General features: G+C 40.3%; 1 protein-coding gene across 6 annotated transcripts in view; it reads right to left on the minus strand.

Moving 5' to 3' along the window:
- Nucleotides 1-2903: 2903 nt before the first annotated feature.
- Nucleotides 2904-17015, minus strand: part of MAST2 (microtubule associated serine/threonine kinase 2) — a 372012-nt gene continuing 357900 nt past the window's right edge. For all 6 annotated transcript variants that reach the window (XM_037907057.2, XM_043521549.1, XM_037907059.2 and 3 more), the window contains 6 exons: nt 15377-15592; nt 13259-13485; nt 11643-11765; nt 10340-10476; nt 9939-10126; nt 2904-9265 (listed from right to left, as the gene is read on the minus strand). In XM_037907057.2, the coding sequence (XP_037762985.1) occupies nt 7212-9265; nt 9939-10126; nt 10340-10476; nt 11643-11765; nt 13259-13485; nt 15377-15592 (2945 nt within the window). In that variant the 3' untranslated portion in view covers nt 2904-7211. The remainder of the gene's footprint in view (nt 9266-9938; nt 10127-10339; nt 10477-11642; nt 11766-13258; nt 13486-15376; nt 15593-17015) is intronic.

Here is a 17015-nt window from a genome sequence, read left to right on the forward strand (position 1 = left end):
TCTGGAGAACACCTGAGAGCACAGAAATCAGAATTCCATCCTCTTTAAAAAAAAAGGGGGGGGGGCAATAAAAATGATTAAACAAAATGGTATCAGAACCTCCTTTGCTAAAACATTTATTTCATTGCAGATAGCCACACTGCTATTTCTTTGTTCCTTTGACTTGCCTTTATTCTGCATTTGAAAGGAACATCGCTCACCTGGTGTACAGAAGTTAATAGGAGAGATGGAAGCTGCACTATCAAACTTTGGGGGTGGCAAACGGTCACTTTTTCCGAATGATGGCCATTTGCAGAGCAGGGCTAATCAGAATTAAAACAATTTGCTTAAAATACTGTATATTTCACAGGACTGGGAGGAATAGGACTAGTTTATGTTTATAAATAGGAATGGGACTAGTTTATGTTTAGTTATATGTTGGTAAGCAGCCGTGATGCAACAGAAAATATAAAGGACAGTGTGGTTCAACTGTATTTACAGAAAGTTGTTTTTAATGGTTTGCCAGAGTATGGAAGAAATTATTACATGCTTTGCTTTATGCCTTTTCTTCTTCCAGTTCCACTGACACACTAATTGCCTTGCTGCTTTGAGTCGTGGTGTAATTTTTTCGTCTATATCAATAAGGACATACACCAGGTATGTGGAACAGCACTGCAGACGTCAGATGAAATCCTGGCCTCTATTAAGGGCAAGTCTACTCTACAAAATTAAGTCAGTTAATCTAAGTTACGTCGACATCCATCCACCGCAGTCATTGAATTGGTTTTACATGTCCATACTACGCTCCTTGAGTTGGCAGTGTACGTCTTCATCAGGAGTGCTTGCACCGATTTAACTGTCAGTGTGGGGCATTGTGAGATGGTTTCTTAAAGGCAGGAACAGTCTATGTAAGCAACGCAGTGTCTACACTGACATTGTGTCAACCTAACTGCATCGACTTAAGCGCTGTGCCTCTTGTGGAGGTGAAGCTATTAAATTGGTGACGTGGCTGAGTTACATTGGTGGGAGCTACATTTTAGCATAGACACTTACAGAGTTAGGTTGACTAGACTGCCTTACATTGACCTATCTCTAGTGTAGACCAGGCCTAAGTCACTGGCAAAACTCCTGTTGATGTCACTGAGCTCAGACTTCACCCTTGATACATTAAGCAACAATTGCTCAGGAATGAGGAAGAAGGTAATACACGAGCGAGTGCTGAGAGAATACGGAATTGGTCAACGCTACGCTTGGCTGATGCGGCAACTCACGGTGTCGGACGCCATCAGGTGGTCTAGGGACATCTACATAGAACACATTACTGGACATCGGCAATACCAGGAGGGATGAGCTTGAGTGGCGATGAGAAGCGCAGTCAGGAAAGTAACAAATACTTTCCTCATGAATTGTATTTTCTAAATGGACAACCAACCTAATTCTCAATTACTGAGGGACAATCTCCACTCTGATATATTTTGCTTTCCACCACCAAATATCTCTGTACAACTTTTCATGCGTGATGTACCCGACTATTCGGATTCTAATATCTAAACTGCAGTTAAATTTATTTACCTAAATTTGGGTTATTGCTGATTATGTGCTGTATGTATCATATGACTTTTAAAAAACTAACTTGTTGATTTGTGGATAATCTAAGCACTATACCCAGATGTACAGACACTCTTTTCTCAACCTATGTATTATATAATTTTTTTTAACATTAGCTTTAATAAATTTTTTAAATCTATTCTTATTGACCTCATTAATGACAGCAAACAAAAGTGACCAGTGAACTCAGCTCAGTTAAAACTGATTTTAGAATTATGCCCATCCCTCTGAAAAGAAGGTAGGGGAGATCCTCTGAAGGCCTATCTACACTGAAGGAGTGCACAATTTCTAGGTCAATTACTGCAGTTAAGTATTTTAGGACTAGTTACTGCCAAAAAGATTCAGAGTGCCGCACTGTGATACTTTATCCATAGAGACAGTGAAGTATAAAATAAGTACAGAAAGAATGGTTAAGTAATTTCTGCTCATGATGCTAACCTCTCTGCCTTGTTACAATGGGTCATAGCACAGCATTGTGTCCTACCAATGCTTTAGCTGTTTGTATGACACCCGCATCCAGGTACATGCATACATTGTACACAACATTTATTGCATTGTATATATGCATATGCAGATATGCAGTATAAAATATAGATGCAATAATGCATGTTCTACTTGATTTGTTCCAATGACTGGTTCTGTCCCACAATGTTGATCCATGCACGTATCAGGAGGGCAATGCCGACACATGACTGCATGCCATGGTAGAAAGCGGCCAGCTTCCTCTGAGTTTGAAGGCTCAGAGGTTATGGTGGGGAGCACCACCATCATAATGGTGAGGAGCTAGATTTTATTTTTAATTTTTTGTTAAAATACATTATGCTTGGCTACATTACCTTTCCCCCATCCCTTTTCTTGTTTTGTTGCTTTTTGCTTTCTATGTAGCTGAACTAAGAGTTTTATCCTTCCTTGTGTGTCTCTTTATAAGATCCAGTGATGGGAATGGTCTGAGCCCACACAAGGGATTCTACACTAACCAGTCACTTAGGACAAGAACCAAGGATCTCAGTGAGGGAAGGCAAGTTTTGTGCAAAGGAGGAAACTTTTGGCTTATGCAGCCAACTGATCCAAGCAGAAAAAAAAAAAAAAAATCAGAAGAACTTGCAGAGAGCTTTGGATTTACCTTGATGTCACCAGCTTACTGTTACTTTGCAGTCATCTCCATATGCTGTGGATTCATTTGAGTATAATAGCCTCAAAGCACACAGTGAAGCTAAACAGACTTTTTAGCTGGCAGCATGAAATGCATGGCAATGCTGCCTACATATTCTGCAGAAGATTTAAAATAGGAGACAGAAAATCAGGAAAAACAAGAGTTTGTATTTATGTAAAAAATTTATTTCAGAGGAGGATTTAAACATCAACATGCAGGTACAACATGAATAAAAATTATTGCACCGCTATTATGTGGCAATTGTTCAAGTTTCTAAAAACACTTAAATTCCACATCTTCCTCTTATCTAGCCAAGTGCTGAGTAACACAGCTTGACACCAGAGCCCAGCTTCAAAGACACACTGACAGCCGCCTGGATATGATAATTGAACACAACGTAAACACACATGTCTGTCAAAATCTTCTACTAGAAGTACAGCATTATCCTTCACATCCAGTAAGAGAAAACCAGAGAAAAGACTTTATCCTCCCTGTGCAGGAAGAAAAAAATCTAAATCACACCTTAATGCAGTGTGGATGTCAAGACCACAGGTCACGCCTTTTGCCCATCCCCCAACAAGCATTCTTTAGGATACTGGATGTTAAAAGCCTCTGGCATTCAACCCCAGGAGTGGTGATTACAATGCTACAGTCTAATATTTACAATAAATATCATTCATTTTTCTTAGATGCTACAGTTAAAAGGCAAGAGGGAAAATAACACTGAAATGAAGCATTCTGCAGGAATGCATCAGCTGGGTATAGAGATAAAAAAGGATGACAAGGGTGGGAACAAATTATATATGGCAAATTCCAAAAGCAAAATGACTAAAAGAAAAACAAAACAACTCGCACCCAAACCCACAAACAAAATGAAAAAAACCTCAGGAAAGTAACATGCTTAGATGGTTATGTCTCTCTCTCTCTCTCTATCACTCACTCACACACACACACACACGTTTTACCTCCCCTTCTCCAATTCAGTGTTCATTGTGGTGACCAGACTCAGTCTGTAGGATGTTTTGTATCTCCAGAATGACACTCAGCTTGCACTTTGAAAAGCCATACTAACATACACACACACCCCACCCATGCACACAGATATTAATTTCCAATGTCTCATCTCTCCCATCTCTAAGATTGAGTCAGAAAACTATTTCTTTAAGTTACTATTTTGTTTTTCAGCCAGACAGTGATAAATCTTGGCATGTATCTGGTTCATCGTCACAATTTTCCATGGAAATCTTCTCTCAGCTTTTCCCAAAAGCTTTGCTAAAAGGTGCCAGAATGACATCAATTAACAGAGTGGGGACTGTGCGTACTTGGCATCTTGGGCAATGTTTTAATTGACAAGGGATAGGGACTGTGGGGCTGCACCAGTAATGGACCTTTCCCTGGCAACACCAGCCTACCTGGGCTTTCAAATGGTGGACTTTTAAAATCGAACCTATTGATTTGCATCTGCTATACAGACACTGGGTGGCTAAATATGCACCTTATACTTTCTTTGGCCAAACACTCCTTTGGTGCCATCCTGCAAAAGCTGAAATGTGTCAGGCCCCTTCACAACCCTCCTCTGTTCAGCTGTGATTACTTAGGGACTGATAAAACTGAAATTCACTGTAACAAGTCCTATTTTCAAAGGCAGGAGAGGCAAGCTGCTAAAGGAGTAGTACTCTGCAGACTGTTGTAATGTGCTATGCCTTCTTTCTGGGAGCTTCCCTGGTAACCTCCCAGACAAGTAGCTGTGACCCCTCCATATCTGAGTAAAGGGTCACAACGCTCTTAGTAGGCTAGAATTGACAGACCATTTAGACACAGTGCTGTTTATTCTCTCACAAATTATATTGCATTATTTTTTATGGGCAATTTGTCATCCACCCAATTGATGAGTGCCATGGGAGAGGGATGGTTCACTGCTTATTTTATATGTTCAAACAAAGACCATTTGGGTTATATCTTAATATAAATTACCTCACATGAGATCTAGGTGTGCTTTGTATATAATTCTTATAACCCAAGCCAGACATTACATAGCACTCCCATTACAAGGCTATCTCCATGGTACAAGTTCATATAAGTAATTAAATGTAATAGATTTTCCAAAAATTATCGGGCATTTCTTAGAGGGTTAGTTTCTGACTATGCACATTTTATATTAGTCTGTACTGCCAACTGGACCTTTCTTCTTGAAAACTTCTTAATGGATCGACCCACTGGGAAGAAAACCAGTCAGATCAGTTAGCAGCAGCAAAACCTGCACTCACTATTGTCTTGAAATCAACACAGGATGACACGCTTATCAAAATAAAGAGTGCTTCAAGAGGTTGGTAAATGAAAGACTCTGACTTGGCAGTACAAAGGTCGTGATTTACAATTGCAAACCCATGTGCATTTGACTAGCTCATGCATTCCAGTGCAAGTATCAAAGACACAGTAAGTCTATCTTTAACAGTCACTCTTGGAGCTATTTATGAATTGCTTGGGAGTGTTGATGCTTCTCTTAGTGCATTAAGAAGCCTGTGCATTCTTAACAGCATTACAGTAAATGCACGCGTGCGTGCGCACACACACACACACACGCACACATGCACACACGCACACAGAGTGAACAGTTCCATGAATATAAAAAAGAACTCCAAAACAAAAGTTGGTCCAAAAATAAAATCGCAGCATCCAAAATCAGTTATAGAATGAAAAAAAATGATTACAGAGAAAAAGGCAGGACAAGAAATTCAGAGATTCTTGGAATTGGTGCGTCACGAATTAAATCAGGTTGAAAGAGAGATGGGAAAACTGTATTCCTATACAAAAGATACATTTAGGGAAAATAAGCAGAAATTCAAAGTGCAAAAGAGGTTTTCATAATGGAAAAAAGCGGTAGAATGAGATTGGACCAATAGATGCGACTCTTTGTCTGGTGTACTGCTGCAAGTACAGTCACCATTCAGAAATGTTCCTATCAAAGTACACCAATGAATTGGGTAACTAGATATTGTAGGCTATCCACACACAGATATACTCAGACAAGGCTGGAGTGAAAGCCAAGAGTATTCTATGATGAATGACAGTAGCATTCTTTGACAGTAGGCTTTAATTGGCTAGAGTAAGGAAATGGCTTACAATGCCAGAGATATGTTATACTACGTATTTATCAGCGTTTTATTACAGATCTCATCATCCCCAAAAATAATGTTATTCAGAACTGGTCACATTTAAAGCAAAGAAATGCTAGAACCCAGGAGATAATAGTAATTCTTAATGGAACTGGGTGAACTGAGCAGTGGACATGGTCTAGCTACCAAAAGTAAAATCTTGAAATACCGTGTGTGTTGTTTTGAAGTCTGTTTGCAGCTCATCCACGTAACTTGATGAGTCAAAGGTAACAACACTTCATAGCACTCTCTGAGAAGAAAGGCAAATTCAGAACCCTTGCTGCGTTTCTCAAGCTCTGTTTCAGAACTGGCAGGAACACTTAAGCTCCCCGAGATGAACTATTTGGATCCATCCTAAGAGGGAGAGGTCTCCAATGCCCATATGCCATGAAGTTAACATTACTTGGGACGTACTTGAGAGTGCTACAATTATCAGCATTATTATTTTAAAAACAACCATGTCCCTCCATGTGGTGTCCCTATTTGTTCTGTTTCAATGCGGACTAGAAAGGCAGGCAGCAAAGGGAGGGAGAAAACTCAATTAAAATGTTAAAAAATGGAGGAGAGAGGTGCCGTGCGTCCTGTAAAACAAAGTAAAAATAAACCATCCCGGAAAAACATGCTACAGATTGGAGACTTGCTTCTTTGAGCTTTCATTTGAGAAACAGGTTTTTAAAAAATAATGTTTAAAAAAATATATAGGACTGTTCCCTGCACCCCAGACTGACCACACAGAGGCAATGAACTCTAAGATATGTGTAGGACTGGAGGATATGTAAAGTGACAGAGAAAAAGAGGATCTGGGTTGCACTGAAGAGGGCTTGAATTTGCAGGATAACCTATTAACAAGGTAGTTTTTTTTTCTCCTTGCCATAGGGAAAACTGGCTTATAAATATCTGAAAATTTGGGAAACAATGAATGCAATTTGAAAGAGAAAGTTGAAAAAGTGAGAGATTTTAATGTCAGCTGCCTATTTTGCACACAAAAGTCTTTGGGATCTGAAATAAATGCAAAACTGGAGGGAAATGCACAGCACACCCCAAATTCAGGGCAAAATAAAGAAAAAAAAGTCAAACTATTTTATAGCTCTGCTTTAAAGATACCCTGTTCCAAAGAGACCTCAAATGGCAAGCACACCGTGTACAAAAATAGAATTGCAAGGATGAAAAAAAATGCAAAGAGCAGTATGAAAAAACAACCCTCCCAAAAATAGATGTACACAGTTCTATTTCGTATTAGTGTATATTACAAAATTCAAACATGCAGTCTATTTCTGAAGGTAGAATTCTCCAGTGCACGTATTCCAGGGACCCTGCTATGTTTTCTTTATAACATTTTCATGTGACAACGGAAAGTCTTGTATTTTTAATTGACCTCCAGCCTCTTTGCTTTTTTCCTGCATCAGAGTTTCCTCTTTACAGAGCTTCAGACTGCCATCTGGCAGAGGAGGTGCCTTAAGAATCTCTCTTCCAGGGGCATGGGGTAGATCTTTTGATGGAGAAGTTTTCCTGTTATCCCCCAAGGCTTCAAGTGCTTTAGAACTGCCAAAACCTGGCTCTTTTTTTGCTGTCAGAGAACATGCTGGCTCCCAAGACTTTGCTGGACTTATTGACTCTGTGTAGGGTGCACAGGTTTTAGTAAGATTGTCTGTGCTAAGAGGTTTTGCTCTTTCTTGACCTAATCCCACCTTTAACGTTTCCTGCCTTCTTTGTTTTGAATCTCTCTTACAGGACAGGTCCATTTGGGGGAACTCTTTATCAGTTTCCAGCTTTCTAGTACCCAACACGTCAAGCTTCGCTGGGCCCAACACACTTTGAGCTACAGTTTCTAACTGAGACACTGAAAGGGCCATTTCACCATGGGGAGTTGAGGGTGCAGCACCTGTTGCATTACTTGTGCTAATTTTCCTAGCATTTAATTGATTCTTGCCTTGTGAAGAGCCCTCTGCGTGGCATGAGGTTTGCTGTTTTTCAGCAGTAGGACTTTTTGGAGATGTTTCATTTACATTTGCCAGATGTTGAAATCTGTTGCGCTGTTCTGTAGATTGAAGTTCTTGTTTGTGATCTGTTTCTCTGCAGTCTGTTTGGCTTATTGATAGAGGAGAATTTATACCCACTGTGCAACAAGTAGTAAGTGCTAGTGAACGTTGGTTTTTTTGACTGATTTCTGTTAACACAGACTCCTTTGGAGCATCTTTACCATGTGACACCCCTGAAGAGTCGATCTGCTCAAACTGAAGGATTCCCACAGGTGGGCACTTTGTATCTTCTATGCAATCTATACTTTTCCCCACAGTGTATTTGATGCTCTCATAAGAGGCATCTTCTTGACTAATGTGCTCAAAGGTTTTGTTTTCTGGCAATTTATGCTCTTTTGCTGTTGTTCCTGACCCTGGCAGTGGCTTTTCATATTTGCCAGATTCTCCTGGAGATGTTCTGGTGAGCATCTCTGACTGTGACTGGGGTATGCTAATTTGCAGTGCCTCTGAGACAGCCTTAGGTGGCTGCTTTGTTACCTTCTGCAAGTCTGCTGTACCTTTTGGATCATCAGTTAGAAAAGCATCATCCTCCACATAGTCTTTGCTTTCCCGTTTAGAAGAAAACTTATCATCATTAGAAGAGTTGGAGCCCTGTTCTCCTCTGAAGGGTTGCCTTTCCAATCTTCTCCCATCTTGACTATCCTCTGAACCATCATCTGTTTCATCTTCAGAGGAATCTACTTCCCTAATGGCCTCCTGCTTTTGTAGCGACTCTCTCCTCTCTACTCTGTCTTGTCGAATAGCACCTAGCTTCCTGGAAGATGGCTTTTGCAGTGTCCCTTTTTCCGCTAGCCCAACTTTACCTCCTGTTGCTTCATTCACAGACTCCTGTAAACTTTGGAGACTAGGATCCCTTTGTAGCATCTCCTTCTTAAATTCAGAATGGCAGATATCCAAGCTATGTTTGCGAGAGGAAGCCAGCTTCTTTTCAGAAGACAGTGAGGCAGCCAGTTTCTCAGCTGACTGGACTCTCTTCAGCAAAGGAGACCTGGGTGGCTCAGCGCTTTTGGGTCTGGAGATCTGTCTTACCAGAGGTGGGGAAGAATGTAATTTTACAGGAAAGGACTGAATAATACTGGAGCTGCCTACTGAATGCCCTGGCAAAGGAGAAGGTGAACGCTGTGGCGATGTGGACTGTGGGGTTGGTGAGGGAGTGTGAGCTAGTGGTGAGAGAGGGATGTTTCCCGCAGATTTACGCCTCGGAGATCTATATTGGCGTTGAAGCTTTGGGGCTAGTCCATGTAAAGAACTGGGTCGGATGTGTCCAGAGCTGGCTGGAGAGTTGGGAACACTGGAACTGGGGGAGCTGCTCTGGGAAGAATTTCCACCAACTTCAAAAAAAAAAGAGAAAAGAAAAAAGAAAAGGAAATTTTTTTTTACTATTTTATAATTTAAAACATTCATGCTATGCTTGTACAATGGTAAGAAGAGCTGTTTGTCACATTACCCCAAGGTATTATAGTAAAGATATTACAAGGTGGCATACCATTGTTCCCAGTAGAGCTACTATGGGATTGTCACATAATCAGTATCAGAAAATACTACAGGGTATTTCCCAGAAACTCAGTGAGAAAACATTCTGTTACTACCGTATTAAGCCATATGTACATAAAATCATGCATTTTATTGTTGTTATTGTCAGGATGCAAGTTTCTTAAAATTCTCTGTCTACTGGCCAAATTTTCAGCTATGATTTTTTCCACATTTCAACTATTTTTCTCTTATGTATTAGTATAAAAAAAGGCAAAATACTGTGGAAAGATCATAACTTGCACCACACATCTGCACTGCTAAAAGAGCCACCCATGTACATAATGAACAAAGACTGACCTTTTTCATGATTAAACTTTTATCTACCCACAGCAAAGACAGACGTACACAGAAATTACTGCTTTGAAGTTCAAATAAATGTAAACTCAATATTTGGTTGGTGGCTGTTTTATATTTTGCTTTAAAAATGAAGCCATTAAAAATTAAAATCCTCCCTATAAACAGTTCTTTTACCTGAATGTACAGACTCGGGAGTAGATCTGTAGCTCTGCGTAGGTGACCGAGGGGACAGGTTGTGGGTTGGAGAACCAGGAACACTTTCTCCAGAAGACAGAGAGCGGTTAAGTGAAGATAAACTGCGGCTAGTGTGCAACAATGACGCCTGCTTTGTGATCTTCCTGAACAAAGAACTCTTCTTCTTACTGGGAAGATGAATTAAAAGTTACTCATTTGTCAAACCAAAAGATTTATTTACTCTTACAGGCACATCTCTCTCACTCAGTTTAGAGGCGTGATGTAAATAACAATGTGTGCTGACACAAACTTATTGTATGGAAATTGCTTTGACAAGGTCTACCTACCTCGGGAGCATTTAATTTTCAAAGTTTAAAAAAAAAAAAAAATATCAAGCTCACCTTTCCTGCCCATCTTTAGTTTTGCTTTTCTTGTTCCTTCGAGCCATCTTAGATTTGTAGCTGGGCTTCCGAGCTGGCCCAACTTTGATTGATGTGTTCTCAAATGGGGAAGTAGAGATAGATACCTTATTTCCACTCTGTCGGATACAAGAGATGGCAGTTGTATAGAATAAGATTGCTTTTGGCAGTTCTAGGTGTTGAGCAAGTGGATTGCTAATTAATCACAGGCTGACATGTTTTACTCCTTTGACTAATCCCCTTTCCCTCTTTGAGTCTTCATCTAGAGCAGTAAGATGGACCTCTTTCGTCAGGCTTTCACAACAGATTAAATCTTGGTTTCCTAGCTAACTGGTACAGCTGTACAGAGTAGAAGGTGCATGGGCTTTGACCTCTCTTACTGAGATCCTGAATGCCTCAACTTACGCCTTGTAAGACACCAAGATATCATGGTGATGGTGCCAATACATACTACCAATGAGAACTACAACAATCATCTTCCTTCTAGAAATTCAGACAAAGCAGCATTCTTTGGCACCCAAACCTGTTCCCTACTTATGTGTCTGACCCTTTCTTCATGCTGATAGATTGACAGATACACTGAAATGCATCAGGCATCCATCAGCATGAATCTACACTGACTGTGTCTAAAAGCACTAGCCTGGTCCCCTCGACTCGTATAAGAAAAATCCCTTATTTCTTCCATGTGTGCAAACCCCACCAACGGCCTGTCTCTTGGAACTGTTAAAGGGTTCGTTTTATTTCCATAAACGTACTCAGCAAACAAGGAGGTATCAAAATACAAGTCATTTAGCTAAATACTTTCAAGACCAGCTATTACAAAGCCTCTTTTAAAAACAGTATTAAGAGCTAATAACATTAACAGCCTAAAGCAAAACCACATTAATGGGAAAAATGTGAGGGTATTTCTTAAAATGATACGAGGGGATTATTATAGTGACACCATATTAACCTGTTGACTGCTTCCAAATTCATCATCAAAGTCAAACAAATGAGCATCTCTTCTGGTGCCAAATATACCTGATAGGCCCTTACTTTCCACAAACATCAATGGAATGTCAGTTTAAAGTGGAACAAGACAATTTTGGAGACTTCGGGAGAGACTAATAATTTCTACCTGGCAATGGGATTAAAGCAAAGAATTTTTGCAAGGCTAATGTTAGGAGCCAGGTATTTAACTTACATTTAAAATGATCCTCTGACAATCAGATACTAACTGTGTTTTAAATCAGCTTTTAGGTATATACTGTCCACATTCTGTAATACAAGCATGTTCCGGCCCTACCTTCAGGATCAGTTCCACCACTTCAGTATGCACCAGTCCATGGACAGACTCTCCATTGACATGGGTTATCAGATCACCTTCCCGCAGACCTGCTTCATTAGCAGGACCTCCTTCTTCCACATGCTGCCAATGACAGGGAAATGACTTACTTGAAAATACACAGGAACACGGGAATAGCGAGACTGGACCAGACCCGACGTCCATCCAATCCAGGATCCTATCTTTAACAGTGACCAATACTAGATGCTTCATAGGAAGGCGTAAGAACCTCACAATAGTAGATATGGGATAATCTGCACCCCACAGGTCTCATCCTGATCTCTAAGAGTTAGAAATTGACTTAAGCCTTGAACCATGAGGTTAAGTGTCCTTGCAAATTTTTGATCATCATTAATTATCACTCTGAATATTCTTGATATCCGTATAAATATAAAGAAAATTAAGCCCACTGAGCTTCAGAATTAAACATCCTGGAGCACAAATCTTGGAAGCTGGCTAAAAAGTCTTGTAGCCTCATTCTCCTGTCAGCCGAGTTTCCAGGCATCGAGATTGTACATATCATGCATCTGACTCCAAACAAATTATTTTCCCACCTCCCATCCTTTAGCACAGTACTTTCTCTAAACCGTGACGCCCTAATCATCCCATAAGGTTTTTCCCCCATTGGTGATGTTGCCATCCCCACCTTAAAATAGTGGCCTGCAACCTTAAGGTGAGGCGTAACTTGTTGCAGCAGCTTTCTCTTCAACGTGGACTGAAGAGGTTGCAAGCCACAGTGCTAATAAATACAGAATTTTTCAAGGGAAGCTACTATGAGAAAAATCCAGTTCCAGATTGTTTTATGCTGCTCATTAAGTAGAAAAATAATGATCACCACATACAAAGACTGGCTTTCCTAATGAGGTCTCCAAAACACTGATATAGAAGGATATTAAGAAACCATTGCCCTCCTCCCTCTCTTATAATTCTAAAACAGTACATTTTAAATAATATACACCATTTTGGGGAATATGATTATGGTTAACAGTCATTGCCAAAGAAAGATCACACAGATCATATATTTGTAAGGGGAAAGAAGAGAGATATGGAGAAGTAGACAGTAAGATCACTTGGCATAACACAGCTAAACTGAATGCCAAATCGCTGGACAATCAGTGTAAAGGCACAGATGGTTTAAGGCATGTAATCAACTCCCAGTGACTGTCTTGAAAATTCCAGCAGACTGGGTTGATCTGAAGCAAACTATCACTGCTTACACAGCTCAGGATGAATTAGCTGTAATTGACCCTCGTGTGACAATCCCAATAGAGAGCAAGAGGAGTTGCACAAAGACACATGCTTTAATATATGCACTTCTGGTAAAAGGAGACAGACCTACGTTACCAGGGGTGGAAAAAGGAAAAAGCTGTTGTGATTTTTGTGATGGGGTTGGACTGTTCCTGATTAAAAACCCCAGGGGTTTTTAAAAGATTTTGTCTGTCAAAAGACTCCTTTGGGTCTGAATTAGGAGAGGGGATACATGGCAGCAAAGGACAGTTTATAGATTAAACCTGCAATCTGGATAGAAAGAATTCCCAGCCCCTAAGAGCATTCTTATTAGAAAAACAGTGACTTACCCAGACCATGTGATGCACAGCATAGACGTCACTATCCCCCATGTAGACTCGAATAGCACGAAGGGTAAAGCCGTATTTCTTTCCAGCCCGATGGATTATGATTGGTGGTTTTGGGTTTGTGATAGCAGGAGAAAAGTCTCGGCTTGGTGAGGAGTCCCTTGAAGATGGGTTGGAGGACAGAGAATGAGGTGACATTGGACTAGCCAATGGGGAGCAAGTGTGGTGATCTACAGTGATGATACAAAGGAGTGCAAATTAGAAAGCCTGACCTTCAAAGAGAAATATAACTCCTGTTAAAATTCTAATAGGAAATGAAATCTTCCTTATGTTTTTATAAAGCTAGTGAAAGCGGCATTAAAAATTCCTTTAGTATCAAATGTATCAAGGTTCATTTCCTGCAGTCTTTTTAATTAATAAGTGCTCTGAAAGGTCAAAATCAGTGCTGTTTTCAAAAAAGCGAGTACTTATTATGTACTTAGTACAGCATTGTTGTTTGTCATCTAGAATTACAGCTGGGTCAATGTGTCCATTTTGAAAAGCTATTTTCAGGGATTTCATTACTCAGCCATAAATATTTGCTCCAGGGAGAATCCTGGAGTATACAGTTTCAGTCTACCAAAGATTTCTTTTACAATATTTTATATAGATACATGCTTTTATATATAGGGGATAGCAGTTTCTAAATTAGAGAATACACTGTTCAAATAAATAGTAAACATAGTGTGGGTCACTTTTTCTGCCCAATGTAACTCAAAACCAACCTGGGTTTTAAAAATGAAATTTGATATGAGGTTGGACTACAACTGGCTCAAGGAAGTTGTGGGGTTTTTAATTCAGAAGGGGCAAAATATTTACAAGTAGGAAGTAGCTAATGCAGGAGTATTGTAATGATTTAAAAATTATATTACAAATGAGCAGCTGCAAAACCCAGCTCCCCTCTTACATGGGTGTGATTCAACTGGCCTATTGGCTAAAAACTATTACAGTTGTTACTAATATTAGCAATAACACATGTATCAAAATAGTCTTACTATACTTAGATAAGCTGATAAAATAATTTACATTACAAAACATATACAAAAATATGAACCGAATGCACAACTCCTGTATTCGTCTAGGAAAAACTGCCACAAAGTGACCATTAAGAAACACCTGCTGAGCCATCTAGTATGTATTTACCTGACAGATGAGAACAGTTCTGTCGGGGCCTCCGCTGGATATAAGCATTTTAGAGAATTTCATGAGGGAGATGGTAGTTAGAAAACCAACCAACCCTCAAACGACAGGAAATGAAATGCAAGTCACCACAATGGAGCCAAATAGCAATCTTCTATCTGCCTCCTGGGTTCCAACAGAGACATTATAGCTGGTATTGCTCTCTCAGGATATTGTGCTGGTCTGGCACACTGGCTGCAAATTGCAGGGGCGTTCCTGGTCTCTTATTAGACAGGAACAAGTGAGTCCCTGGGACTTCCAGTAAGGCCTTGAGCTCTACAAAGGGGAGGTGGGAGGTAGTGGGCACAAAGCAAGAATTCCTCCCAGACAGAGACGTCCGCTGAACCATGGCCCTTTCTACCCTGTTTGACAGAGGCTTCTAACAAATGCCACAATCTGGTGCCAAAAATTATAAAGATATATCCATATCTCTATATACACACCGTTTGGTACTAACTTACTTAAATGAACATTCCTGGAAACTGAATGCACCAGATATGCATGATTTCAACAAAATGTTAGGGATATCAGGTGCAGAGAAGTAGCAGCAAAAGGGTTAAACTTGTTTTGTCTGTAATTTTAATAGATATTCTTGCTGCATCCTTGTCTAGAGACCAGCCAAAGTTCTTGGAGCCAATTTAAACAAAAGAAGCGGTTATCGAGACAATGAGACACAGCTGTCATTTATGGTATCTGTAGTCACAAGATCACAAGTACATCTCTGTCTTCAGCAAAATAACACTCATTTTCCATGTAAGTGGCAAATACACAGGAGTCCCAATTCCTCTTCCTTCAGGAACAATATCTTTATTGGCAGGAGCAGAAAAACAGAGGTCCTGTCTGCACGTCTTTTGTTCAAGGCATTCACATTTTTACAATATCTAAATGTGGTTTATTTCTTACCTGAAGGAATCAGGAGGGAGAGGGCTGTAGCTGATGCTGATTTAATCACTTTGTTGACAGGTCTCGAGGTACGTTTCTCCCCCGATTCCCCAGAGAGCAACCGGTGCCGTGCCCGCCGCACTGCCAAGTCGCTGATGGCTTTTGGAGTGGTAAAATCTGGACCCTCATAGCTATTGCTACGAATGCGCTGATCAGAGAAATCTGTAGTGCTTCCAGCTACAGTTTAAATTAAAGTCAATTAGAACCACAGGGAATTCCTAACAGCATATTCCCCCGCAGGCAAAATATAGGACATCAAAGTCATGTTTACATGTAGTCCAACAGTGAATTTTCTTCAGAAGCAAGCCCAGGGCTTGAGTTCTTATTTACAGAAATTTATAACCACTGGCGTTCTTCTGTATGCTGAGAATTACCTGTTTTTCTTTTGTTGGAAAGCCAGTTCTTGAAACCAAGTTGCGGCAGTAATAAAGTTAGATGAAGCCTAACTCTATAGCACAGCTTTAAAGTAGTAAGCCATTTAAATAGAATTGTTTATATGGCAAATAACCAGGGGAGGTTTGAGAAAGTACTCTCATTATTTTTATTATCAGCAAGAACGGTCAACCTTAAAGGCTGCAACAGCTGATCTAGGCTTTATGCTATTTACAGAAGGACGGCCATATTGGGTCAGACCTGTGGTCCATCTAGCCCAGTATCCTGTCTTCTGACACAGGCTGGAAGCAGATGCTGTGGGGCAGAGGGAGGCACAAAAATTACATTAGAAGAATTTAATTAACATTGCAAAGTCAAGAACTCAAAAATTAGGAAATGCTTGTGTAGCCTTTCAGCCCTCTTGTGTGTATGCATTATGATTGTACCGTCTAATTCAGTAGTTCTCAATCTCTTTACCATCGCGGGCCGCATATGCAGCTTCTGTTATGTGGGCCACATCCACACAACATACACGCTACCTGTATGGCCCTGAGGCTGTCACATGGGCTGCAGCTATGTGCTGATTGGGCCGCAAGCAGCCCATGGGCCACAGGTTGAGAACTACTGGTCTAGTTACATGATGACATACTATTTTCCCCACAGGACCCTGCCTCATTCCGCGTACAGAATGGATGGTGCTCATGTAGTGAGCAGGTGTTCAGTATTTTATTTTATCTTCTTTGTTCAATGTATGGTCCCAGGCCTGTCTTACTCATTATTATTATTCATTCATGTCTTATTATTCTTATTCATTATTCATTTCCTCCTGGGCTTCTCTATAGTGCCCATCACTATAATAATTGAGTGGGTCACAAACCACTCCTGGGAGACATGGGGGGTTATTATCCCCATTCTACAGATGAAGGACTGAGGCACAGAGTAATTAAGGTTAAAGGTATCCACTCATTATGACTGGCCAAACTGAGGCACAGATGAGCTAATTTTTCAGAGCACTTAGCATTATATAGCATTTCATATGTTCAAAGCACAGACTGCAGTTGCAACTGTGAGCACAGCACTTCTGCAAATGAGACCCTGGGTCTCAAGTCAGCATCCAGAAAAGGAGGAACAGCACAGTAAGTGACCATCAGGGAAACGTTTGGTTTAAGCAACTGGACTGCCATCTCATAGGAACTCTGGGATAAAATCCAGGCAGGGATAAAATCCA

The sequence above is a fragment of the Chelonia mydas genome, chromosome 8 (genome assembly GCF_015237465.2).
Source record: "Chelonia mydas isolate rCheMyd1 chromosome 8, rCheMyd1.pri.v2, whole genome shotgun sequence".
In the NCBI taxonomy this organism is placed as follows: domain Eukaryota; kingdom Metazoa; phylum Chordata; order Testudines; family Cheloniidae; genus Chelonia; species Chelonia mydas.